This window comes from Netta rufina (assembly GCF_964035555.1).
Source record: "Netta rufina genome assembly, chromosome: 28".
Classification (NCBI taxonomy): Eukaryota; Metazoa; Chordata; class Aves; order Anseriformes; family Anatidae; genus Netta; species Netta rufina.
Window position 1 is genome coordinate 343,895 of NC_140152.1, and position 25,403 is coordinate 369,297.

The following is a 25,403-nucleotide window of genomic DNA, read 5'->3' on the forward strand; positions in this document are numbered from 1 at the left end:
CAGAGTGGCTGTGTGGTGTCTCACTGCGGAGACATTACCTGTTGTGGAACCTGCTGAACTCTGGGAACAGAGATTTGCTGCATCTGCGCTCCTTTGGGAGCAGAGCCTGCTGCTTGGACCAAAACTCTCTGAAAGAAGAAAATACATTAACACACGCTTACTTCCAGTTTGTAGTTAGTCTGTAACACAGGTATTCCCTTTCAAACTTTCATGGAAAGCTTGCAGATACTCCAAAGGCAGCAGAACCCCTTCCTTAGTGCCCCTATGGCCCCCTATCCCTCCAACGTAACCTGTATCAACACCAGCATGAACTCAGATACCTGAACTGCGGAAAAGCAGAGAGCTGGATCCACATTTTCTGAATTTCTCCATGGAAAATAATAGAGCAACAGCAAACAGCTGATTGACAGGAGACATTCAACAGGGGGAATTCAACAGGAGTTCAACAGGAGGTTCAGTCGCAGCCAGACAAGAACCACTCCTCACACGTTCACATTTTCCTCCTATGGCTGCAAAGATGCTTCTTTTGTTCCTGCTATACCAAAGCACAGTCTGTCTCCCGTGATATGAAATCACTCTCCAAGGTGCCACAGCCGTTACGGTTTTCACCAGCACCGAAGCCTGGGGGGTTCTGCATCTCCCTTTAGTGCCACCAAGGGCACAGATGTGCTTTGTGCTATCCTTGCCTTACACCTGACTTTCTGTTTGAGGCTGCACACAAGTCTTGAAGAGTGCAAAGCACCTTGCAGATCCAGTAAAACAAATGTGGAGACATAGTGGATGGAAATAAATGGTTCAGTGAGGCCCGTGGGAACAGAGCCTAGGATACTGGCATGAAAGTAAGAAAGGAAACATTCAAGCCAAGTATCTGTAGGGCACTTTAAACTGATGAGAACCTTCTCCAAGGAAACAGTCATCCTCTGTGGCTTGAAGCTTTAAAAATATCCAGCAGACTGGGCCAACAGAACAAACAGCTGCAAAACAATCCCACATGAATCCTAGAAGAGACCTTGACAATTAGTGGCTACCATATATATACTGATGATTTTTAGACCTCTGACAGCCTCCCAACATGTCCTTTGTAACAAGACAGAAGTTCTGTTCTAGCAGAATTACAAGATTATGACAATTGCCCAGATTTTTAGGCAGCTCCTAAATCACAGTCCCCAGGCTCACTTTCAGAAAGTCTGTATACTTTTGAGATCCTGTAGCTGAGCTAGTGCTAAGGACGCATACAGTTATGCCAGCCATCACTTTGCCTATTTTCTTCCCAAAAGAGGCATTAAAAGCCCTTTTTCAAGTCAGGTCTTGACAATGCCAACTGCATCAAAGTCTCAGTGAAAATTATTCCTTTCTCCTACTTTTCATCCTTTCTCTGTCATTGCTTTTACCAAACGACACATCTCTCTCCTTTGGCACAGCTGCCCAGCTCAGCTACTTTTTTAATTCATCACCACCTGCCTGGTTACTCCTACTAGCTTCTAATCAGAAAAAAAAAAAAATCATCCCCAACCTGTAAGATGAGGCCATCCTGTTCATACAGCCTTCTCTCACACTGAAAGGTGGACCAGTGATCAACAACACCAAAGGCTTCAGCCTCGCACCAGTCACGCTGCCTGTAGCTCATTCCTAGTATTTTCTTTGTTCTGCTGGTGGAATGGAAGGTTCTCTAGATGTTCCTCCTCTTCAGCTCTCTTCCAAGATCCTCTGGATCTTCCTTAATCCACAGAGTTCCATGTGGGACGCTGTGTCATAACAACAGCACCAGGAAAGGCTGGACAGAACTTCGGGAACTTCATAATCCAAAGCTGAAGGGTTTTCTTACCTTCTTGATCATTGTCACAGTCAAATTCACACTAAGACTGACAATCCCTAAGATACTTTATGCTACATATCATCACTACAATATAAACAGGAAACAACACCCAGGGAAATCAACGCTGGGAAGGCTGCTTTAAAGATGATAGCAGGCTGGCCAAACACATGCTGAGTGGCACGATGTGGATGTCCATGTTCCAGTGGACCAAAGGCTCCTACCAATTCACAAGTTTAAGTTGTTGTCTTCCATCGGGATCCAATGACAGCTACTTCTGCTCACTTGGGAGTTGGAGAAGGGTGTAGCTGGGCTACACCCACCCATCCTTTTATCCTTCCAGCTTCCTTAACTGCCACAGAAAGTTCTTTTGATAGTTCCCCAAATGCCATAAAAGGGAACCAGTTATGCTTAACACTTCCTGTTTTGCATTAGGTAGTTTTCATTCATCAGTTGAAGCTATCATTTCTCTCCTACCAGGAGACCTTCCAAGAGCATTGTATTCATGTAAATGAATCATGAATTTTCCCCCTCTCTTGAATTTAAAATGTCAGGATCCACCTATCAAAGGAAGAGGCTAGCATGAAGCTCCTCCACCCACCTCTTGCCCCAGCACTCCCCCCCGCTCTCTTCTGTTGAGCTTGATGCCTTTTTGTTAGAGATGCCTTTAAGGACAGTTTTATTTTCTGCTGCTTTTACTGACACAACAAATAAGGACAGCAGGATATTACACTGAAGCAACCACCAAGCTGGCACAAAGACATTTCCTTAGGTAGATAATTTGAAAACACAAATCTCATGTTTTAAAGCTTGCGTGTTTGTAGGGCTAACCCAGGTAAATACCTATGGCCTCGATCAACACAATCTCCAGGCTCTTTCTCACCACTGCCTCAACAAGCGGATTATCAATCCCCTCCTCCCAAATAAAGCCTTTGATTCATATACTTCTACCAGTATAGCAGGGCTCTTCTCCATGGAAACAGCGCTACCAGCTGTGCATACGTTACCTGCTGCGAGGCTGGCACCGGCTGCACAACTGGAGCTTGGGCTGATGCAGAAGTGTGAAGCGCCACAGAAGCTGCTGGGTCTGATCCACCCTCTGAACTCTGCATGCTCACTGCTGGAGAGAGAAGAAGAAACATCAGCCAGGGAAAGCACAGCTCCGCTCGCCCAACGCTGCCGGGAACCCAAGGAACCTGTGTCTAAAAGGAGCAAAATCCCAGTGGAAGATCCAGGGGAAACGCTAGGAAGGAAGGTAGCTACCTTCCTACTCAGAGAGCTCTTTTTAGTATTGGATCTAATTTTATTGCATTATTATATTAAGAAAAAAGAAAGTTGCACAATTGTTCCACAGAAAGGGGACGGAAGGAACAGAAAATGCTCTTCTAAATATAACAAAAAAGTAGCATTGGAAAAATATTGTGTCATAGTAAGGGATAAGTACAAATCTCTAAGAGTAAGAACATATTTTAAAAAACATTTATTCTCCCCCTCTGCTTTATCACGTTTAACTACTGCAGAATTTTTATTGAAACTAAGTACATGCCTGGGGCTTAGCTAATGCTTTTGGTTTGAAAGTGGGGTGGCGGGTTCAGCGGTATAATTGCAACCAGCAATCAAACATGAATAGAAGGAACAGTGGCTGAGTGCTGTTTGAAAGCGCCAAACCACCCCCACGAAGAAACACCCCCGCCCTCCCCAGCTTCCATTAAGGTGCCAACCCTCCGGTTACCCCATCCCAGTGCCACTCGGCTGCCCCATCCTGGGGACAGGGGGACCCTGCAGGCACAGAGAGGGGCTGAGCCCCCATGGGGCCGCGTCCCAAGGGCAGCCATGGGTGCTTTGGTTTGGGTTTTTGATACGATATGGAAAGGTGGAAAAGTCTTTTTGCACAATTTCTTGGGAAAGTTGCTGTTTAAAACTATTTCAAGAATGTTTCTGCTGTCACTTCCGAACTATAAGATTCTGAAATACCCAGATTTTGAGCAGTGTCATTTCTCCTTTCTCAGACCTGTTGCTGTGTGCAACACAGCCTCACAGCAACAGTGTGAAATCCTTTCAGTTTTATTTTCCCCCTCCTTCCAGTATTTAAACTTCTCCCTCAACTTTGTGCAATTAAGAGGAAAAAGAGAAAATGAGAAACTGTGGGATGCTCTGGACAGTGCTTACCTGATAGCTCTTTGTGGTGCAATTGAACGGAGAGGGGAGGTGAAGGTACAAAAACATTACACATTTACTCTCCTTCAGCCATTGAAAGAAAAAAATCAGATTCTTCACAAAAGAGTTTTTAAGATTTTTTTCCAATTAGTGATGACCCCATATTCCCATGCTGCACATTCGAAATTAAAGCAATTACTTCCCTGACTTCACCCCAAGCCCACAGCTTGCAAGCAATTTTCTCTTCCACATCTTTCTACATCCAGGAGAAAGGGCAGATAAGGAGCTTGAGTGCTCCAGGTACAGCCACCAGATTAACTCCACAGCCCAGAAACAAGGGGAGGAAATGCAGCCCCTGCTCACAGCCCTGCTAAGCCCCAGGCCCCATACATAAGCTGTCCTTCAGGGACTTGCTTGTCTGCTTCGTGCAACCAGAACATCAGTGTCTGCTTCTTCGCATCGCCAACCGGGCAGGGGTTTGAAATAATAGCCTCATATGCAAAGACCCCTGTTGCAATAGCACCATGGGATCACAAAAATAATAGTCCTTCCCATAAATTAAAGAAATAGCCTCCCGCCTGTTGCAGCCTACTAAAATTATTTGCCACTGGCCAGTGCTGAGCCATTGGAGGCGAGTTTATAAAGCCACAGCAGACCAGAGGCTAACGGTTAGCGTAATGCTTGTTCTCATAAATTCACAAGGGTGTTTTATCTCTGTGTTTTATCATTCATACTCAGGGCTCCACTAGACAGTGGTCTAAGTTTTTAGTGAATGGAAACTATAGCATAGCGAGTTTTTGAATATAGCATGGTGAAGATATAAAAGAACACTGGGTAAGTTGCCAGGTATATTTTAATGGCCTATTTGAGAGTGGCTCTGACAGAGTCAGATCTTGGCAGTTCAGGTCTGCAGAAAGGTCTCTTAAAGTGTAGCTGTAAGCATCCCTTCCAAGTGTCCTTTCCTGATATTGTGAAATTACCACCCACCCATCTCTGCTGATAAACTTAGTCTTCTGGTTTCCCTCCATGATCAAAAGAGAGCAGAGAGAGGCAGAAAGGGTAGAATATGAATGGTCTGCTGCAAAAATAAATCACCAACGTTATTGTCAGATTAATTACAAAAGACAGGCTCTGTTACTGCTGACAACAAAGCTAGACACAAAGAACCCAATGAAACCTGCAGCTGGTACTTCCAGACAAGGTAGACAGACACCAAAGTACCGGGCCCCCTGAAGCACACGTACAAGACTTCTTATTATTTTGCTTATTAGTAGAATATCCTGGATAGAGAATAATTCATTTCCCACTAAGCCATCTTGTGCATCCTGAGAGCTGGAGGGACAGAAACGTGTATGTGATCTGCTAGTACTAATTTGTGCTTCTGAATCACTGGTAACATAAACAGGATTCCTGCACTGAGAAACCATGGCTACACAACTGTACCTGTGTCCCGGGCGTGCAGTACCAAGTGAGCCAGCACACCAGCCAGTATTGCTGAGCATGACTCAAGCTCAGCATCAGCTTTCAAGGAGGAAGTCTGGGGCCTTCCACCTTGCTTTTCACCTCCCACAGGTGAGGAAGTTTTACAGTGTTCTGGAAGAGACTCAGTGGCTCAGAAGCAAGCCTCATCCCTTCCCCAAAGCAGCAGCCCCAGGGGCTCAGTCCAGCACTGCATGTGTCCTGCTCCTGGCTGGAGGGTGCCATATCTCTCCCAGCTGCAGGGCTCAACCGGGATACTAAAGGTGTCTCATGGCTTCTGATAGCCGTTGACAGCATAACAGCTTGTCAGCCCCCTCGGTACCAGTGAGTTTGCACAAATGGAGGAACAAATCGGTACTAAACAAAGCCACCAGTGGGTCACAGAGAGGAGGAGCATCCCCAGCCAACTTTCTCAGCATCAGGGCTCCTCACAGGGAGCAAGAAGACAACTCAGTAATTTTTACTAGGGGACACAGCAGAAGGGATCTGACCTGGCATAAAAAATACAACTGCAGGGATCGGGGCCTTATTCAGATGCTTGCATTTCAGGTACAGACAAGTTCAAAACTCCAGTTGCTCAACCTGCTTGTGATGTCACGGGCAGCACCAAGTGCGCTGCTGCAGAAGGCACTGCAGACATCTGAATTCCAGCTTGCATCATCACTGCATGAATCAGGCCGATAGCAAGGCTGCTGTGCTCTGGAAACCTTTTGTTTACACATAGCTATCTTGGTATCCAAGCAAACAGCAGCGACAGGAAAGGAAATACAGAAAAAGCTAATAACTTCTGGGTGCTATTTCTGGGTCTGCCACCAACTTGCTCTGTGACCTTGAACAGGATGCTTCCCCTTTCCTATGCTTCAATTTTCCCACTCCTAAAAAAGTGATCCTACTCCCCTACGTAAGGTATTTGTCAAGCACTGGTCTCAGAGAGCTGTCAAAGTCTGAACACATTTGAGAAAGACAAGTAGTAATGCTGCAAGGCTTGAGGGTTGATAAAGCTCCAATTGTTACTGTTTCATTCATAAATCTCGCCACCTTCATGTAAATAACCTTGCCTTTTTTAATCTATCCTGCCTAAGCCAGCTCCAAAACACTGGAAAAACAGAGATAAGGGGAGCATTTCAAAATGTGTTCCATATTCTAGCTTACACTGAGAAGCGGGGAGCATCCAAAGGCTGCCACATGCCTTCCTCCTGCAGGTCGGCAGGGCCCTGGTGGGGAAGCCACACTCCCAAAAAAAAAGCTGCAGGATAGGGGCCGAGCAGCAGAGCCCACAGCAGCGTCCGCAGGGCACTCACAGCCCATGAGCTCCACGAGCCAGGGCTTGGCAAAACGCAGTGATTCAGAGGAACTGCAAGTATTTTTCCACGGAACACTTTAATATAAACTAGCGGCTCCTGAATGCTCAAACAAAAGAATTTCAGCGCTAAATGCTGGGACCTCAAATGCCTACTAACTGCTGCTGATTAGAGCCAGTGCAGGGAGTCTGCCCCAGAGAAAGTATGTGGTTTATTTTTCTGTTGTGCTCTGGTCCGCATTCAGCTGGACCCACAAACACACGGCTATCGTAGCCCTCCCAGGCACTTGGAGACTTAAAAAAAGAAATGATGCAAGTCCATGCTGGCCTGGGCCAGCCTTTGTGCTCAGCGTCTCAGTCTAGAAGCAAATGTCACCATTTGAAGTGCATCGACCCCCTTTATTTTATTTTATTTTATTTTATTTTATTTTATTTTATTTTATTTTATTTTATTTTATTTCATTTCATTTCATTTCATTTCATTTCATTTCATTTTTCGTAAGAGCAGCCTTACATAAGGCAGGAAGTTCCTGGGGGTGGGACTGGCACACTGCTTTGATTCTCACGGCTGAAAACAGTTTGTGAGAAGATTCATGTATGGTATTTAGGTCTTGTATTTACATATTCTGAAATTTTTAAAGTGAAAATGTAAAACACATGAGATAGCCTACACCAGCAAACAGTGAATGCCTTTTTTGAACCCAGAGTAATTGTTCAATCATACTAGTGTTGCTTTCAAAACACTAGAACTGCTTCTGTTTCACCAAATTACTTGCTCATTTGAAGGTAAAAAAACATATCATGAACTATTTTTTGGTAGGGAAAAATTGAATTTGCTTTTCAAAGCATATTTTATCATCCTTTGATCTCATTTAAACTTTTGAAATTCCTTTATTCCATCTTTTTTTTTTTTTTTTGACAGAATTTTTGAAACAGAAAGCAATACTGGGAATTACTAAGGAAAAGGAAAATATCTTGGATGAGTTTGTTGTTGTTTTTAATAAAAATAGTTGATAATTCTACCTCCAGGACAAGGTTTCTCAGCCATTTATTTTTAAGCTTTACAGTAAACCTTGGTGGATATTACCTTTGCTGGGCAATTCCACTGACCCTCTATTTGCCATTTGGAAATGGGCTCAACAGCTTTCAAAGGGGATTTCTGGAATTTAAATGTGGGGCACAAAAATACATCAGGAAAATAACTGCGCTGAAGTCCAGGAATCAATGATAAACCAAACATTTGAAGACTGAAGAAAGTACTTCATGCCTTTCATTTCAAATTAAGATAGAAAGGTGGGAAATGTTTATTTTTCCAGGTAAACCTGCTATAATTATGCCTTCCTTTTTTATTTCTGATGGTGTCTATTCTTTAAACAGGAAGCAAATGCCAATACAATTAGCTCTCCAGCTAAAATGAGGCATCCTGAACTTTTAATCATTACCTGCACACGTTGTCAGACACATCCTATAGCATATAAAAACTGAGGCTAGAATACATGCGGCTGTGGGGAAAGAGAGGAGCTTGGTCCTATCGAGCTGCATGGATACAAAGATGGTACGGATGAATGTACCAGAACTGCAGGAAAAAAAAAGAGCTGTCTGTGATTGCTACTGGCATTTTATAGTAAACTTCACCCTAAATTAATGCAGTAGGTAACCGTTGTGTCTCTTTAACGTTACCACAAGTTAATGAGATCCGGTACACCCAACAGCCAGGAGGCTCAACTGTGCACAGTTTGTGCTCCGAGGTTCCTTTTTATTCAGGGGACTTCAGGCTGACCAGGTGGTAAAATAATCAGGGAATCACATACAGTCACATTTCTGTATACAAGGTCATGATACAGCTCTGAGTTTTGTAAAGAGATCTCATGATACTTGCTATTTTACCAAGAACCCCAGTCTTTTGAAAAAAGTGGTAATAGGAAGGTTGTAGTTTAATCTGAAAAAATGAACTATTTCTCATCCATAACACTGAGACTTGCTGGAGCTAAATTCAAATCCAAGGTTTTTTTTTGTTTGTTTGTTTGTTTGTTTGTTTTCTGTTTGCTTGGTTTTGTACATTTTTTGCATATTTGAAAGGAAGTTTTACAATTTAAAATAGTTATTTGGTTTCTGGAACCTTTTTGAAGCCAGCTTGGAGCTTAAATAAATAGGAAAAGCAGAATGACAATAATGGAATTCAGACTAAATAAAAGTGCTATTTAACCACCATGTGCTATACAAGCTCTAAATGGTATTTTGTCCCTTGTGTATTGACAAACTTAGTCAAGTTTAGAAAAAGGAACTAGGGTTTCTACATTTAATATATTGACTACTCAGAACCCTCAATACTCTCAAAAGTGATCAAAAATAATAAAAGGAATGAGAGGAACAGCAGATTTTTACTTTCTTTTCTAACAGATGCACGCAATCCATTGACTTTATCCACCACTCTCTATGCCACATCTATTTTATTCAAGAAGGTTTTCTTTAGTATTTTCCATTTCATTCAACATTTTGGCATAGACTCTATTTAATAATTTGCCCTGAAAAGGATTAATTGTGTTTTAGCTGCAGCACAGAAAGGAAGTGTCTGTATCTGGAAAAAAGTTTTTTTATATTATGTGAATAAAAATGCATTTGCATGAATTATACCACCACGGAACAAATATTTGTATTAAAACCAGCTTACTTCCTGCCTCCACATGCATCTTTAATTCCTGCTGTGCCTGTCTCCAAAGCATGATATCTCCAAGAAATAACAGGTGTTTCCCTGAAATTCCTATCAGTAAAATAGTTGTTTTTTTTTCCCATTGCCCATAAAACCCAGAAGTCAGAGGGGCCCATATGCAGAAACAGAAGGCTGCTGCCATACAGCTCTGAGCTGAGACAAAGGCCAAGCATGCTCCCACGTCTGCGCCCTGTATCCCACCTTGGGAAAAGAGGATTTCAGCGCACCCATCGGTGAAACCAGAAGAAACTCATGACCTTCAGGTAGCTGAACCAGGGAACCTGCTCTAGCAGCACCCACGTTCAGGATTACAGTTACAGTGTCCTTCAGACAATACAGTGGAGTCTTGGAGAGCAAAGCTTCTGCCATGTATCAGGGGCGTCGCACATATCAGGTACGTATGGCTGCTTAGCACCTGAACCTAATCCTTATCCAAAATGTTATATATCTGGCAACCATGATACGCCAGACAGACAGGAGCTGGCACCTGAGCAAGCTCATCTAAAGGGTGTCCTGAACCACGTCATAACCTTTAGCCTTTTAATAAGCAGTGGTAAGTGGAGGGGATAGAAGGGGGGAAGCAAATATGACAAGGAACTTGATAATAAGCTGATTCTGGAGAGACTGCTTATTAAATTGCTTCAAAATGATATAAACAGAGAAGGCACCAGAGCCTTCCAGTGATTAGGTTAAATTAATTTAAAACAGAAGCAAACACTGCTTGTCTAAGAGCTTTAAGTTACCTGGAAACACAGATAAACCCAAAACACGGGTTTTGAGGGCAGCAGGCAGTATAGCTGTTTTTTTCAGAAACATGGTCCTCATGGAAAAACACAAATTTGGAAACAGCTTTTATTAGCAGTAGTTAATAATATACTGAAATACAAATATACACTCAGTCTTTAACTGGATTTAATGGAATCAAGTCATGTAATATATATATATGCACACATACATACGTAACTTGTGTGTAACAGCAGCTCAGTAATCTTTGCTGTTTCTTTAAAAGTAACTTTCATGGAGGCAGGAGAGAGCTAGGAATGTATCTGTGCTGGCTGTCTAATCGGAGCCATCTGAGGCCGAACAGCAGAAGCTGCAATGGTTTAACATAGCTGGCAGCAGCGTGACGACAAATCCCATGTGTGCAGATTGCAGACCTGAACATGGGCACAGTAACTTCGTGAACCTCCCTCCCATACACAAACCAGCCTCGTTTTCTTTTTAGCTTAATAATTCAAACACTCTCCAAGTGCCAAAAGCAGGACTTGATTCCTTCAGACCTGAACACATCCCTTCTGGCGTGTGGTAATACAAGGACCAACACACTGCCCGTTTACTGCTGTGCTGCTTTGCACCCGTGGCATCCTGATAGCCTTACCTACAAGAGCCCCAGTGGTTTGGTGTCAAGAAAAAGTTCAACAGCTTCCAGATTTTTAGACTGGCACAGCCGGGTCAACAAGTGCTTGAAAATCCTTGTTTGCATCCTATTAGCTAGCTAATTGACTTCAGAAAAGTTTTGTTACAGCCATGGCAAATAACGCTGCCCAGGAAACAACTTCTAGAGATGTGCTGAGCAGTCAGGATGCTTTCACATCTAGAAAGAGGAAAAAACAGTCATACACTACACTCTGTTCCACTTGCAGGCCTTTCGGGCACCACACACATTGGCGCTATGTGGTGAAAGCAAGCCCTGGTTCTGAGCTCAAATGAATCATCTTCCCATATTTTTACGCATACACTGTAGGGTTTCCCAGCACTGTGATTCAACAGGGGAAATGCGATGTGCTAGGCAAAACCCTGGCACAAAAGCACTTGAGAGCTTCCTTACCAGGACAAACCCTCGAGGTGCAGTCATGCACCGAACCAGAGCACCTGGCAGCATGGCCCCAGCAGGCTGCAGCCCCCAGCACTACCCCAGGTACCCGAACACACCTTAGCCTTCCCCGGTGGGATAAGGGGCTGCGCCATGACGCTGGACGCTCAATGGTGCTTTGGCAAGGCCCACTTGCACAGCCTGTCCCATGGCAGGAGACTGGAATATGGAATGTCCCTTATTTTACATTAACTCCTAGGGAACAGCAGAATCTAAAGCCGTATGTTCATCAGGCCTCATTTTTTACTTGTTTAGACTAGCCGATCCTTTCAATGGTCTCAAGGCTAGCTGCCCTTTTGACAATTCCCATGTGAAGCAGGCAAGTTGCTGCAGAATTTCTTTTAGATGTGGGACGGCGGCAGCAACTGTTTCCACCATGCCCATCTGGTAAACGGCAAATGCAGAAGTAACCACTGCCAGTGCAGCTCCACGTGCTGTTATTTATTTATATAGCACCATTTCCAAGTGTTGTGGTGGTTAACAGTTAAGCAGAACAAGCCACAAACATAAACTGTGGCTGGCCATTCAGAAACAAGACAACTTCAAATCAGATTTTAAAGCAGCAGCTAATCGCAGGGGAAAGACTTCATCACAAGGTGCATGAAAATACAGTGCGAGGCAGGGAAAGGAGCAGTCAGGAGCATTACAACTGCTGCAGGTTTGTACCTGGTGGTTTGAGAAGCTAGAAAGGAGTCGGGGCAAGGAACGGAACAAGAAGTGTTCAAGTGTTTTGCTCAAATGCCTGCACAAGCCCTGTCTGCACCATCCTTCCAGCTATGCCTGAGATGCTCCTCCAGGCTGTGCCACCTGCTCAGGAACTGGTGACTGGTGCTACTGGTGCAGGAACACCACAGCACTCTAGGGATCTCAAGGGGGTCTTGCCCTCTGTGCAGTGGCTCACGCCACAGCAAAACCTCCCACGGGGCAAAAAGGACACAAGGCTGTCAAAGAGTCTCTGGGGCCAGCTTTTCTCATGAGTTTGGGATTCGCTTGCCAATGGTACTATGGTACTCCTTTTGAACATAGAGTAAAAAAATTCACATTGCCTGTGTGCGTTCGCAAGTGTGCTCATCCAGGGGTCACAGGCTGGCGACGGGTTGCAAGCTGCAGCTGCCAGCTCTGTCCCTGCACTGCTAGGTGCGTGCTGCAGCAAGCGCTGGGACAGAAGAGGCAGCCTTCCAGAGCAGTGTACTGCTGCCAGTGGAACCAGGAAATGAGCTGTGTTTTCTTCTGTGAAGGTTTAATGTTCACACAGCTATTGGTAACTGGTACTGCAGACTGAACGTGACCCCAGACAAAAGTCACAAAGTGTCTAAAAGCCACACAATTATTCCTGGAAAGGCTAAGAAATGGGAAGGCTGCTTCAGATTCCCTAGAAAAGCAGCTTGGGAACATGCATTTGAACACTGTGCACTTGGAGAAAGGCACAGCTGTATTTTTGATGTGGACAGGAATAGGACAGATGCATTCTAGATGGATGGGAGAAGATAAAGGCTTCAAACATGCGCCAGTCTGACAGCTCAAGCTTTGCAGCAGTTGTGTCCAGATAGAAAATGAACTGTTACCGAACAAGAATGAAGGATTTATAACTCCTCTCGGGATAAGGAATTCCTGGAGGCAGTGCTTTTGGCCAGGAGAGGAGAGCGGGTGGCTTTCCGACAGCCACCTCAGCCCACGGAGCCTTCAGGCTCCGCTCTGGCCAGCAGAGGGGCAGACACAGATGGCCCCGCTCCGTTTCTCCCATCCTCCGAGCAGCAGCGTGAAGCTCGGCTCTAAATGCACGTCCTCAGCGCTGCACTGACAGCCCAAGATCGTGCCAAGTCTATCAAGCCGAGTGGGACGACTGGAGTCGTTTCAAATCCCGTAACCACCGGGTGGCAGAGAGGGGTGGGAAGCAAGACAGTCAGCTTTAGCCCTAATTCCGAGCACTTTCAGGTGCTACGTGGGGGAAAACATGGCCTCATCCAGGCTCTGTGCGAGTATCAGCAGGCCCAACGGCGTGGGCCGGCAAGCAAAGGGGCCCGCGGCCAGGCGGAAGGCGCCTGCAGATGTTGGGTGACGAAGCGGGGCCAGGCGCTCTGGCGCACGCGGCTGCGATGTTTGGGGAGCAACAAGGGTTGCTAGAGGAGACGGAGCCCGCTCCCGCGTCCAGGGTGCGTTGCTGAGCAACGCGGGGAACACTTCCCAAACCAAACAATGCCAGGCCCACAGGTCCCCAGCGCGCAACGCCAGGGCGAAAGCGCACTAAATATGTCAGCGGGTATTTTCAGAAGCCTGGGGAGGATCGACAAATAATGCTCTTTGCTATAGTAACTGAGCGTGGAAGCGGGGGCTCGGGGGCCTCGTGTGCATTAGGTGCTCGATTGTTTTGTTGTTTTTTTTTTTTTATTTTATTTTTTTATTTTTTTTCCAAAGTAAACGGATTTAGAGCTGTTTAAAACAAACATCCAGGAAAGGAACTGAAAGGAACTTTTTAAAATTTTACTTCTTCCAAATAACAAATATATTTTTCTTAATTTTATTTTTTTCAAATAACATCTTTTCCAAATGTTATTAACCTCTTTTAGAAAGGGTAACAAGCAGCCCTCCCCGGGGCTCACTGCCCAGGGAAGCCCGGCACAGGCACCCCATGGACACAGCTACCCAGACAGACAAACCCCAGCAGTTCTCTGGCTTTTTTTTTTTTTATTTTCCTCCACTTATTTGTAGAGTACTAAAAATTTCCCAGGAGAACTGGTGATCCCTTTCAAGGGGAATGCAGCTGGCTTAGGGCAGGTTTGCTCTTTCTTGTGGTACCTGGGGGTCCTGAGCTCCCTAGGATGTCAGCACTGGGAGTCAGCTCTGGTTTGATGGAAAGTAGAAACTCACCTGAAAGATTTTTCTTCTCATTCCATGAGCATGGGGAACTAATTTAAATTAATTACTTCCCATTTTTTAAATTACAATTTGAGGCAACTAATCACAAGCAAAAATTCAAAACCACATGATTTTAAGGGAGAGCTTGCACCCTATAGAAATAGAGACTTTTGTTGGGCTGGTGGAAACGAGTCATTGTCCTGAGCACAGTGGTATGATCTAAAACACAAAAGTTCTGCTGTGCTTGCTAATCACCATTAAGGACATGCGCTGCTGTCATAGTCTCCCAAATTCAATAGGAACAGAATTGAGGCAGAATTTGTCCCTCCTACTTTTAAATTTAAGCCTGGGCACGGGCATCCCATCAGCTCACCTTCACAGTAATTAGTGCTAAACCATATCACTGCAGTAAGTGCAGGGTGCTGTCAGTGTCACTTGTGCCAATTTCTCTGGTCTTTATCTCCTACCAGCACAGTCCAGGGCACTGCAGCAGGCCCACTCACTCAGAGGCTGATGGCACGAAAAGCAGAAATCACCCATCCATTGGATTTAGTAAGTGTTCTAGTACTGAGGACTTTTTTATAAGGTCTTCTGGAAATTCTGTTCTTTATTGCAGGACTTGATTTTCAAACAATGGCTGATCTCAGCCGCCAAAGCACTCCTCAGTCTTCTAGCAGGTGACTGCATTTATCATTTATCTCCTTCTCAGACGCAGTCACAGGCCTCCTGCTCTCCAGAAGGGAAGGTCCTGGAACATTTTGGAGCATTTTGGAGCAGGGTGGTGATCTTGTGCTCATGATGCTCAGAGTGGCATTCAACAGAGAGCAGCAGCTCATGCAAGAGCCAGGAGCTGAGCACAGTTTGGCACCTTAAAAATGACAACTGAAAACTAAGAAACATCAGTACTTGAAGTATCTCCCCAGCAAAGCAACAGAATGCACATCATTTGCAGCGATTTGAGGTGAAATGGTAGCATTTACACTCATTACAGAAAGATAATTCAAACTCCTTGACACTATCCTCTTCCTTATCTATTGCCTTATGGTAGACTTCAGTCTCCAAGCTGCATGAGATATGGTTAAAACATGCCTTAATGTTGTGACCTTTGGCCAAGTAAAGGACTTCCACGGATGATTCTGGCTAAGAGGAACATCTCTGCCACATTAGGGCAAGCAGAGATGACCACAACCAACCTCCTGATTCCTCCAGTCCCATTGAAATGCCAGTGAGGCATGCCAGAATCCGCTGTCTAGACCCTGCTGCCCCTCGGTCTTTCCACCAAAATTACCAGAACGAGCTCTTGGCTGGCGTTAGCCCAGGTCCTATCAAATCAGAGCGCAAGAGGTTCGCTGCCATGAAAGAACCACTGTTCTTACTCCTTATTAAGATGAGCAAACTAAGTCCAAGACTTTTCTCTTTCCACTCATTTCTGCTAAGTGCCCCTGTTCTTGCCTTTAATATGCTAAAAAGTTAATCTGGGATGAGGAAAATACATTAACATTGAAAGCTGACACCTCTCTTATCGTGAGTGGGGGGTGTTACAGCTTCAGTTTCGGGAGTCCTGTTACTCCCACTGAGCTGTACCTGCCAGGAAGAAGCTTCAGGCTTTCTAACTTTTACTTAAAACATCACAAAGAACCCAATTTCACTACTTAAACAGTCAGCCTTCCTAATTTTTATCTCCTAGTGGTTTTTAATACAGCCTTATAGTCCTGGAGATTTCTGGCCTTGTGTAGGAGGGGGGGTTATTCACAACCATGTACTGGCTGAACTTCCTTTCCTATCCCCCAAAGTATCCTACTTTTGCTTTCCAGCAAATACAACCCACATCCACTTCTTGTGATGCTGGAAGAGTAAAGTGTGACTGCAGATGCTATTTCCAGTCTATAGAGCATTTACTGCCTGTGCTGAGCAGTATATTGAGGAGACTATGAAATTCTAACAATCTACAGACTGCTGGAGATACAGTCTTAAATAGAAGGAAAAAGTCGCTTTGAGAGGTTTTTGCCCATTCCATCTCCAGAAACCATACAAAACTTTAACACCTCCCCTTTAGCTAACGCTTTCCAAGTAACACTTGAAAAACTGAAAAGGAAAAACAGATGGGGGTGGGGGAGCAGCCAGTGATGATCTGACAGAGCTAAAATATCCATTAGTGGTAAATTCCACCACCTCCTCCCCCTCCAAAAACCCCAGTGCACGGGTCGGATTCCACCAGCGAGCTGAGAACCCAGCTCCAGCCACCCTCACCCAGAGAGGTCTTTTGATTCTCCTGCTTGTCTTGGCGGCTGCTAGGCAACCTGCGCAGCAGTGCTGCTCATATGCATTAAGTATTAACTATTATTTCACTCCTTCCCGCTTTTCCTACAAAAAGGCAGCAACCTCAGTTCACAGCAGACCGTTCTCACCCCGAAGCCGACGCTGGCTGAGCTCAGCTGGAAACTGAGGCAGAGCCATGGGGGGGTTGAGAACACCCAGGTTACTCAGCCCCACAGGACGCTCTCGATGCAGGAGCTTTGGGCTTCACGGGGTTTCCAGCACCCAGCACTAGCCCCCTACCCTGAATGCCCTCGTTTTTGGTGTGCCAGAACATGCAGCTACCCTCTGGGGGTAATGGCCTCTCCGTGCAGGGACTCCCAAACACTTGTTTCAGTTTTGTGCCCAGAGTGAAGGGGGGCAAACATCCCTGCTGCTCCTGCTGCACAGAAGTGCTGTGAAAGAAGAGATTCATGTTAAAACATGGAAAGATGTCCATCCTTCAGGGCTCGTAGCTTTCCATGTGATGAAAAAGCCCTCATTGTACCAAGACAAGGCTGTAAAGCAGGGGAGGCAGAAGCAATGCAGTTGCCCTGTCCAAGTGAAGGCTACGGTAGAACTTGACAGACAACAAGGAGACCTGACCCTGAACCAGTTCTGCTACCATTTGGCAAGCATCATCTCATCTCCACCTCCACAAAAGGCAACTCTTCTGGAGACTTCAGTAGGTGTTTTGCTTGGAAAAAAAAAAAAAAAAAAATCAAAACTGTGACAGGACAAAAGAAGGTGGGTAGCAGTTGCCTGTGTTCAGAAGTGGCATGGGAAGATGCTTCAGGTCAGCAAAAAGCTTGGGAGGCCTACTGCTCAAAGTCAACCATACAGCTTGTCATCATAGCACGGCTTGGGTTGGAAGGGACCTCATTCATCACTCAGTTCTAACCCCCCCAGGGATACTAACCACAAGATCTGGTTGCCCAGGGCCCCATCTAACCTGGCCTTGAACACCTCCAGGGATGGGACATCCACAACCTCTCTGGGCAACCTGTTCCAGTGCCTCACCACCACCCACACAGCTTCACAGTGAACAGAAAGCATCGATATAACAAAAATAGGGTACCAGCTCCTGGAGGACACGATAACATGAGAGGCACTCTCCAAATTACCTGGCAATTTGGATTTAAGCATCTTGTATCTGAAGAGCAAAAAAGTGTGAACAGTCTTAGGGCAAGAATATTTTATGCCAATAAGTGAGCCATCAAAAACCAAGCAGTAGTAAGATAAAAAGTCTTGTCTAAGTTTCTTTCATCCCTCTCTACTAGGATACCTTCCAAGTCCAAACAGAATCACAAGACCATGCCTCTATCAATAACTAGCCCAGTTCCTCCCTTCCTTCCCCAAAGCACACATGCATGTGCACGCAGGAGAAACGGGGCTGCTAGAAACCAGGGAACTGCAGCTCCTGAACCAACAGCAGTGTTACTTTCACTGAGTTTTCCCCAGCTGTGGTAAATATTTTAAGTGCTCTGTGTGTATGTCCAGCTTGATCAGCAGTGCAGTACGAGGATCTAGAAGGCTGGCATTTGAAGAGAGCCTCGGCATACACTCTGCCGAGGAATTGTACCCCTCTGGGGGGGCTGCCCCCCACCACGCAACGCCAAGATCAACACATCCTGCTTCTGAGAGCTCAATCCCAAATTTAGCGATGCTCCTGGATCAGGAGCAGTTGCCAGAAAAACCCATCATAGCAGAGGAAGGTGCTGCTAAGGACAACGACATCTCAGGAAGAGTGAATGCCAACAAATTTTCACCTGCAAGGCGAGGGCATGGCAAGGAGCAGCCTGCACACTGCTGCTGCTGCCCTGGAACCAGAGCACTCTTCAAGCTCAGTGACATTTCTGAGTGATTACCAAACCTTAAGATCTATTATGATGTTAATTTGCTGGCTAGATTTGCAGGGAAGTGTAATTAGATGTTGTGTAGCTGCGATACAAACTGGGAGGAATGCTAGGAATGCCCGAGTTTACGAACTGGGCAGCAGCCGGATGGAGCAGAGCCCACGCAGGGACGGTGAGGAGCCCATGCACACCTCCAGCACCTCCAGAGCTGAGGAAGGATCCTGGGCGCAGGGTCTGCTCTCCACCCTGCTCCCTGGGTGCACAAAGGCCCCACTGCAGCCACAACACCAGAGGTGAGCAAGGCGAGGAGGGCATCAGGTGTGCTGAGCTTTACATCCTTGCTCTCCTTCCCACATGGGTACCACCCCATCTCCTACTTCACATTTCCTCATTCCAAACTGTTATAAATGAAGTCTCAACTCACTTTGAATTTAGTAATATAAAAGAATATTTATAAAAAGTATAAAAGCTGTAAAAGGCAAGTAAACAGCGCTGGGTGTGTGGAGAGTCTACACTCCACCAACAAACACGCACACATGAACATCAAACATTCTAAATATATAGAACATTGCTTTTACATACTAAACCCGCGTATGCCTATACATACGTACAATCAGGAAAGGTAACAAACAATCCTTTAAGTTCCATGACTTAAAAGTCTCCATTTTCCATTCCTTTTGAACAATATGTCTCGCTTTAAGTTGTAAAGCAACTCGGTCTTCGGGCCTTACGTATCCTATTCTTCCTGGATCGAAGGAAAACACATCCATCTCCTTTTCAAGGCCAATGAGGCCTTGGTCAAAAGGCATGTTCAGGCCAACAGGGGGCGAAACAGCAAAAGCCTTCGATGGCTGTAGCAGCAGAGAGGCCCATGGCGTAGCAGTCGGATCAGTAAAGGAGCCCGCAGCTCCCTCACTACCTGGCAAACCACACGTGTCTGACTGTGGCCCCACATGGCTCTTTAAGGCCTCAGAGACTGCTCACCAGGTGCCGAACAATCCCACCGCAAACTTGTCATTTTTAGTAGCAGAATCCCACACCTTGACCTCCGTTTGGTCCCATATTTCAGGATCATAAACTGATTGTTAATAAAGGGAATATGCTGTAAGGTTAACCAGGGCAGTCTTTGTTCCTCAGGACGTATGATTCCCCATAATCCCCATAATGTGCAACTGCTTACCAGCGAGGGGCAGTTGTGTGCGCGGCTCTGCTTCTCTCAGCTTGAGCTTCTCTCCAGCTCCGGTGCGCCCATTTCCAGTGACTTTCTGTACGAGCTTCTTTGGGTGGTTTGCTGAGTTTGGCCGAACCTATCTTCATGAGGAGATCAATGTGCCTGTTCCCGTCCTGGTCTCCGTTCTGCTAGCCGGTCCCTATTCATTCCTTTTTCATTCCTGCTTTCATTCATTCCTGCTTCTTTATTGATGACATGACTTCATCACATCGTGTTGCCTTTTTTTTTTTTTTTTTTAATCTTGAGGGCAGGCTCCCCTCTTATACCCTTCTCTCCACAGCAGTTCTTTTCAAAACAACTTTTAATTGGTCAAACAACTTTGAATGTAACAACAGCAAACACCCAGAAACATCCATGCCTTAATGGCTGGAGAACAGCAACTGGAGACTGCATGGTGTCTCCTGAATCACCCTTCTTTGTTCCCTCTAAACTCTTTACAGTCCTGATGGCCTCATCGTTAAGAGTGTGATGTTGTTATCAACCACGGGGCTTGCCGACCCCCATGGCCACAGTCCAACATCTCACCCTTCTTTATTAATATCAACCATCTTCTCGACACAAATTACCACTCCATATATAACAAAACCAAGAAAGTAGGATCTGCCTTAACCGAGAGCATCCTACCGATTTATGTCACTAGCCTCATTCAGGTTTTCAGGCTAGATGTTTTAATAGAAGCCAGACAGAAAATGTTTGTTTTTCAAATTATGAGACATTTTCAGGGCTGGGGTGGCACTTGTAAGCAACAACAGTGGCCTGCAGCAGAGGATGACAAAACCTTTTAAAGCTAAAACAAATTTCTTTACATACAATGACTGCCCATTTCACAATTAAGAGACGCAATAATGGCTTTTTTTAAAGAAAAAAATTCTAATGTCACAGCACATTTGGAACCACAAGCAGCCATTATTTCATTTCTGAAACATACCTATTAAAAGGGCTGCCAGATTTGATATAAATTTTCCTCCATAAAATGAACTGATTAAATGAAAATTAAATTGGAGTCCCTATAGCTCTGTAACAGTAAACTTCATGTAACAGTTTTGCAATTTGCAGATGGAAGCATGGAATAGTTTATTCATTTGGAGTCTAATGCAAGTAACTAATTACTCTGCAAAATAATATTCTTTAAACTATCAATAGCATCTAAATTAGGCAAGGGTGGAAAAACACATCTATCTCCTCTAGAAAGGAAAGCTGTCAGCTCTGAGAGCAGAGTAACTACCCTCCTAAGGCCAAAGAGTCAGCATAGCAAAAAAAAAAAAAAAAAAAAAAAAGTTTTCTAGGAATACTTTTTCAGTCAAAAATACTAACAGCACTGTACAAAGGAGAAAAAAAAAAAAAAAAAAAGGTAAAAAAGCAGAGTGAGAAACAATCCCATAAGCATCACCATCTTCTCCTGGAAGAACGCATGGTGCGTTGGATCGACCTGACAAAGGCAAGTTACTGCCCGCAAGACACAGTGGTTGGGACATCTCCTTGTTCTTATTTAATGGATGTTTCAAATGGTGACAGCCTGCTGTGCTTGTTTGCTCAGGCTCAGTTTAAGTGGTGAGAGATGCCCAGAGTTGGCTGAGGGTCCCTCCTGTGCCACCAAACGTCCACGTGCACCTCACCAGCAGCCACCTAACCAAGCGCCAGAATGTTCTTGGTCCCCTGTCAGGAAGCCCCCCAGATTTTTATTCGTAAAACAAAGGAATGAGATGGCCATTGTGGGGGAGGAATCAGGGCTCCTGAAGGAAGGTGGAGCTCCCTCGGCTAGCCAGATGTTTACAAATTCACACAAAGAGCCTAGTTAACAGTTCAAGGATTAATGAAACTTGTTATTGTTGTAAGCAAGGTCATCCTCCCTTGCAGACATCACAGTTTAGGAGACTTGTGTATCAAAACTTGATAAAGCAGGAGTAGCTCCTTTCCTCCTGAAACTATACGGGAGGTGCAAAGATGCTGTCTGAGCTGTAGCACCTGGAAACCAAAGCCTACAGAAGCACAAGCTGAACAGTGAGGTCTGAAGCATCTTCCAGAGCTGCCTGCAGTGAGTGACCCATGCTGTTTTTGCTCTTGTTTTTTGCTTAAAAAAAAAAAAAAAAAAAAAAAAAAAAAAAAAAAAAAAAAAAAAATAGTGGCAGAAAATAGTGAATTGCTCTGAGTACTCAGTGGCAAATCTCCCCCTGTTCTACTGCAAGGAACAATGAAGATTTGTCATTAAATGGAGAAGGAGATCAGTTTGAGACATTAGGAGTCAAGATCCTGCTCCTCTGTGGGGGCTGGTAAGCTTTCAATGGATTTTTTCAGTAGGAGAGATTGCACAGGTGGCTTGATTAAATCACCTGAGACTGATTCTCCTGTCTAAGCTGTGCAGCTTAAAAAGCATCAGAGGGATCAGTCAGCATTCACATCTTCCAGTGGTATTGAGCATTTACTTTTTTTCTTTTTAAGTTATGAATCGTATAGCTATTGACCCATTACTGCTCTCCACCATTTTTTCTATCATTAACTGAATTGCATAAAACCAGTCTTTAAAAAAGCAAACCAGAAGGTATGTGATAACACTAATCTCCCCATATTCTTCCTATTTGCAGCTTTCATCCCCAACAAGACAAAGATGGAAAAAAAAAAAAAAAAGAAAAAAAAAACACACTTAGAAACACTTAGAAAAGGCAGAGAGGACAGGTTGAGGAGCATTAACTGTGGATGGTTTTTAGCACTGACAGATGAAACTAATTTATTCTGTTACTCAAAGCATGGGGCTGGGGTTTCTACAACATCCATACTTGACCCTTTCATACTCCCTGACTCGTAGGTCTCTCATAAGCTATGATACCACGGTATTTACAAGACAAACGTGCTTCAAACAACTTGAAACATTTTCAAAAAGCTTGCAATACCTCTTGGAGAGCCTCGGTGAGGCAGGTAGCCAGTAAGGACCATTGCACTGCCAATTTCAAAAGCAGGATGATTTGCGCCCTTAAAAAAGCAATTAACCTGTTGTGGTTCATTTATTTATTGAGAAGAGATTCGGGTGGTGAAGAGAGGGAAGAGTTTCTTTGCTGCAGCCAGATGGAATTCCAAATCTAGACAGTTTAGTCAGTGAGCTAAGGGGAAGATGTCAAAACATGCTTTCCATTAATGCAATAGCAGAAAACACCACTGGTTTCAGATACCATACACAAACAATTACTGTTCTGCTAACAAAATCCATGCCAATACGAGGGATTTTATACCCATAGTTAGTTTAAACTAACAGCAACAGAGTTGTAAGTCAGCAATATGGTATTTTATTCTGAAATATTTGCTCGGGATACTACTTGACATCAGACTTCAGTCAAAATAAACTTTAGTAAGTGTTATGTTACATGATCCCATCTGCCTATTTCAAAGGCAAAAAAAAAAAAAGTAGATTTTGTTAATTCTGAATTTCCAGGTTCAGCCTTCTGAAACAGGAAGCCCAGCTTCTGTTCTTGTTTAGCATGATTAAATCAGAACTGAATGGATTTATTAGTTCAGTGCTATAGGTCAGAGAAATACATCCAATAAAGATATTAACAGCATATATATATTTAAATCAAGTATGACGATTTTCTTTGTGGAGTTCTACTTACTGTAGCTGGAGGGAAAAAAGACACCAATGTCTCTCTACATCTGCACTTAAACTGCTGAAGCAAAAAGCACTCCAGTAGAACTAATGCAAACTGTAATGCACATTGATTTACTTTTTTTCCTCCAACAATAGCTACACACCAAATAAGTTAGCTAACTGAACGGCCAACATTGACATGAAGCTTTTGAGGGCTCTTTCAAAGGCACAATTCAAATAACTCAAAAGAATACCACAAGCAGTTTGTCTGAAGTTCACAAAAGACGTTGTTGTGTCTGTCTTAGATACAATTGCAGCAATGATGCTTGAAGCCATTTGCAAAGAACAACAACAAAATCATGTCTGCAGCCTTGATCTCCAGTTCTGAGAGAGCACAGACACGTGTGTCCCAGCAAGAGCTTTGTTTGTGCTTCTGCAGTAAGAAAACACTCACTGTTGTTGCAAACTCATGAAAAGGCACCAACACAGAGATTAGTTCAATTTCCAAAGGAGGTTTTCAACACACTGTTTTCTCAGAGGAATAGCACAGTCAGTGCATTGTACCCAGCCGACTAAGATTTCTGCGGGGCAGAAAGTAGGGCAGACTTTAAACTAAAATCCTTTGTTATTACGTTGTTAGACCCACCTATTACTGCGTACCTTCTGTAACTGATCCTGAATTTTCCATTCATCAGCACATGCTACTGCTGATTTGGGAGAAGATGATGCTTCCAGGAAAAGACAGTAGGCTCAAATCTTTTCTGAATTTTCTGGTACAAGCTACTAATTTTAATAGACCTAAGAAAAAAGGTATGAAAATTATTTCATAAAGGCAACAGGCTACCAGTTCTTACCATCTCTCAATTCACTATAAGCCTAGGATGGCTACAAGCCAGTAGTGTAAAGTAGAAATACATCCATACACAATTTACTTTTCTCCAGCAGAAGCATCACGTAACGTTCAGGCTAATCACACAATTCAATCCTCATATATGAAGAAAACAGTTAGAAACTGGGAAGATGCATTCACACCACAAAACATTTTGTCATCCAACATCAGAATGTAAGTTCAACAAGTAGCTGCCAAAATTAAAGCTATGACAAAAATTCCTTAATAATAGACTAATAAGAGACTCATCACCAAAGTATTAGGTAATTCTTCAGGGAACATGAATAAGAATTGCAATGTATGATGTATTGATTTAGTTATTTCGTGGTACTTAGGAAAAGAGCTTGAGTTTTAAGGACAAAAGGTTAGAGTACAGCTGTAAAAATTCAATCCCCAACATAAATCATCTCTTGAAATGTGCAAAGAGAGGGAGTTTCACAGAAACTCTCATGTTTCGCATCAGATACTGCAAACTGAGCAGCATATACCAGAGTTTTAGCTTTTCTGTAGATCATGCTCACAAATATTTCTGTCTATAAGTTTACTTTTTGAACGCACTCTACAAAATATGCTCACTTGGATTATAAAACAAACTGGAGAATCATAATACTAGAGTCACTTGAGGAAAAACTTGCCCAATCACTCTGCTCTCCAGAAACACCTCTCAAATTAAGGAATTTCTAAGTTCTCTCCTGTCCTGCCCTCTGAGTTTTCAAGACTGAAACATGGCTCTAAGTGTGGTTTCAGCATCTTTACCAGATAGAACCCTGCAACATCTCCAGACCTCTGACAAGGGAAGAACAAAGTGGGGAGTTGCAGCTTCCAAGCAGGTGCTTCTTGTGGACAGCAGCTCCCATGCAGACAAGGGGAGACAAAAAGGCAGCAATGGCACCAAGCACTTCTCGAAGGAGGACACGGAGCAGCCACAGCCGGGTGAGGTCACTCCTCTGTTCTCAGTGTCCTCATGGCAAAGGCAAGGGTTTCTGCACAAAATATCCTGAAAGGGCATGAAGCAAAGCAATAATGGCACCATCGAAACAATGCATGTTTGTTTGATTTTGATCAGCAACTAAAGCAGCTATCATTTGAGGATTTCAAAGCACTCTACAAATAAATATTAATTCTTCCAAGACAATTCATCTCAACTTTCTGGCTCCCAGAAAAACACAGGTGTTGAATTTTTTCCCTAATGCAAAATGGAAATGAAAGCAGAGCAATTGAAGCAGAGTTTCCCACACAGACTCAGCAGCCGCAGTAGATGAAGAGCTGGTAGCAGCAGCCGGGAGCTGCTTGATCAGAGATGAAATTCATGCCCCACAGCACAGGAAGCCCCAGGGGGCACAGGGCTCCCGTGGAAAGCCATTGAG

General features: G+C 44.2%; 1 protein-coding gene across 5 annotated transcripts in view; it reads right to left on the reverse strand.

The window, feature by feature from the left end:
- Positions 1-25,403, reverse strand: part of RFX2 (regulatory factor X2) — a 61,142-nt gene that overhangs the window by 27,686 nt on the left and 8,053 nt on the right. For 4 of the 5 annotated variants that reach the window (XR_014619191.1, XM_084302918.1, XM_084302917.1 and 1 more), the window contains exon 1: positions 39-122. Coding sequence is in view for 4 of the 5 variants with exons in the window: in XM_084302918.1 (XP_084159044.1) it covers positions 39-83 (45 nt within the window). In the remaining variant the exon portion in view is untranslated. Of the gene's footprint in view, positions 1-38; positions 129-2,820; positions 2,934-25,403 lie in introns of those variants that run through there. The other variant, XM_084302919.1, reaches the window with a different exon arrangement.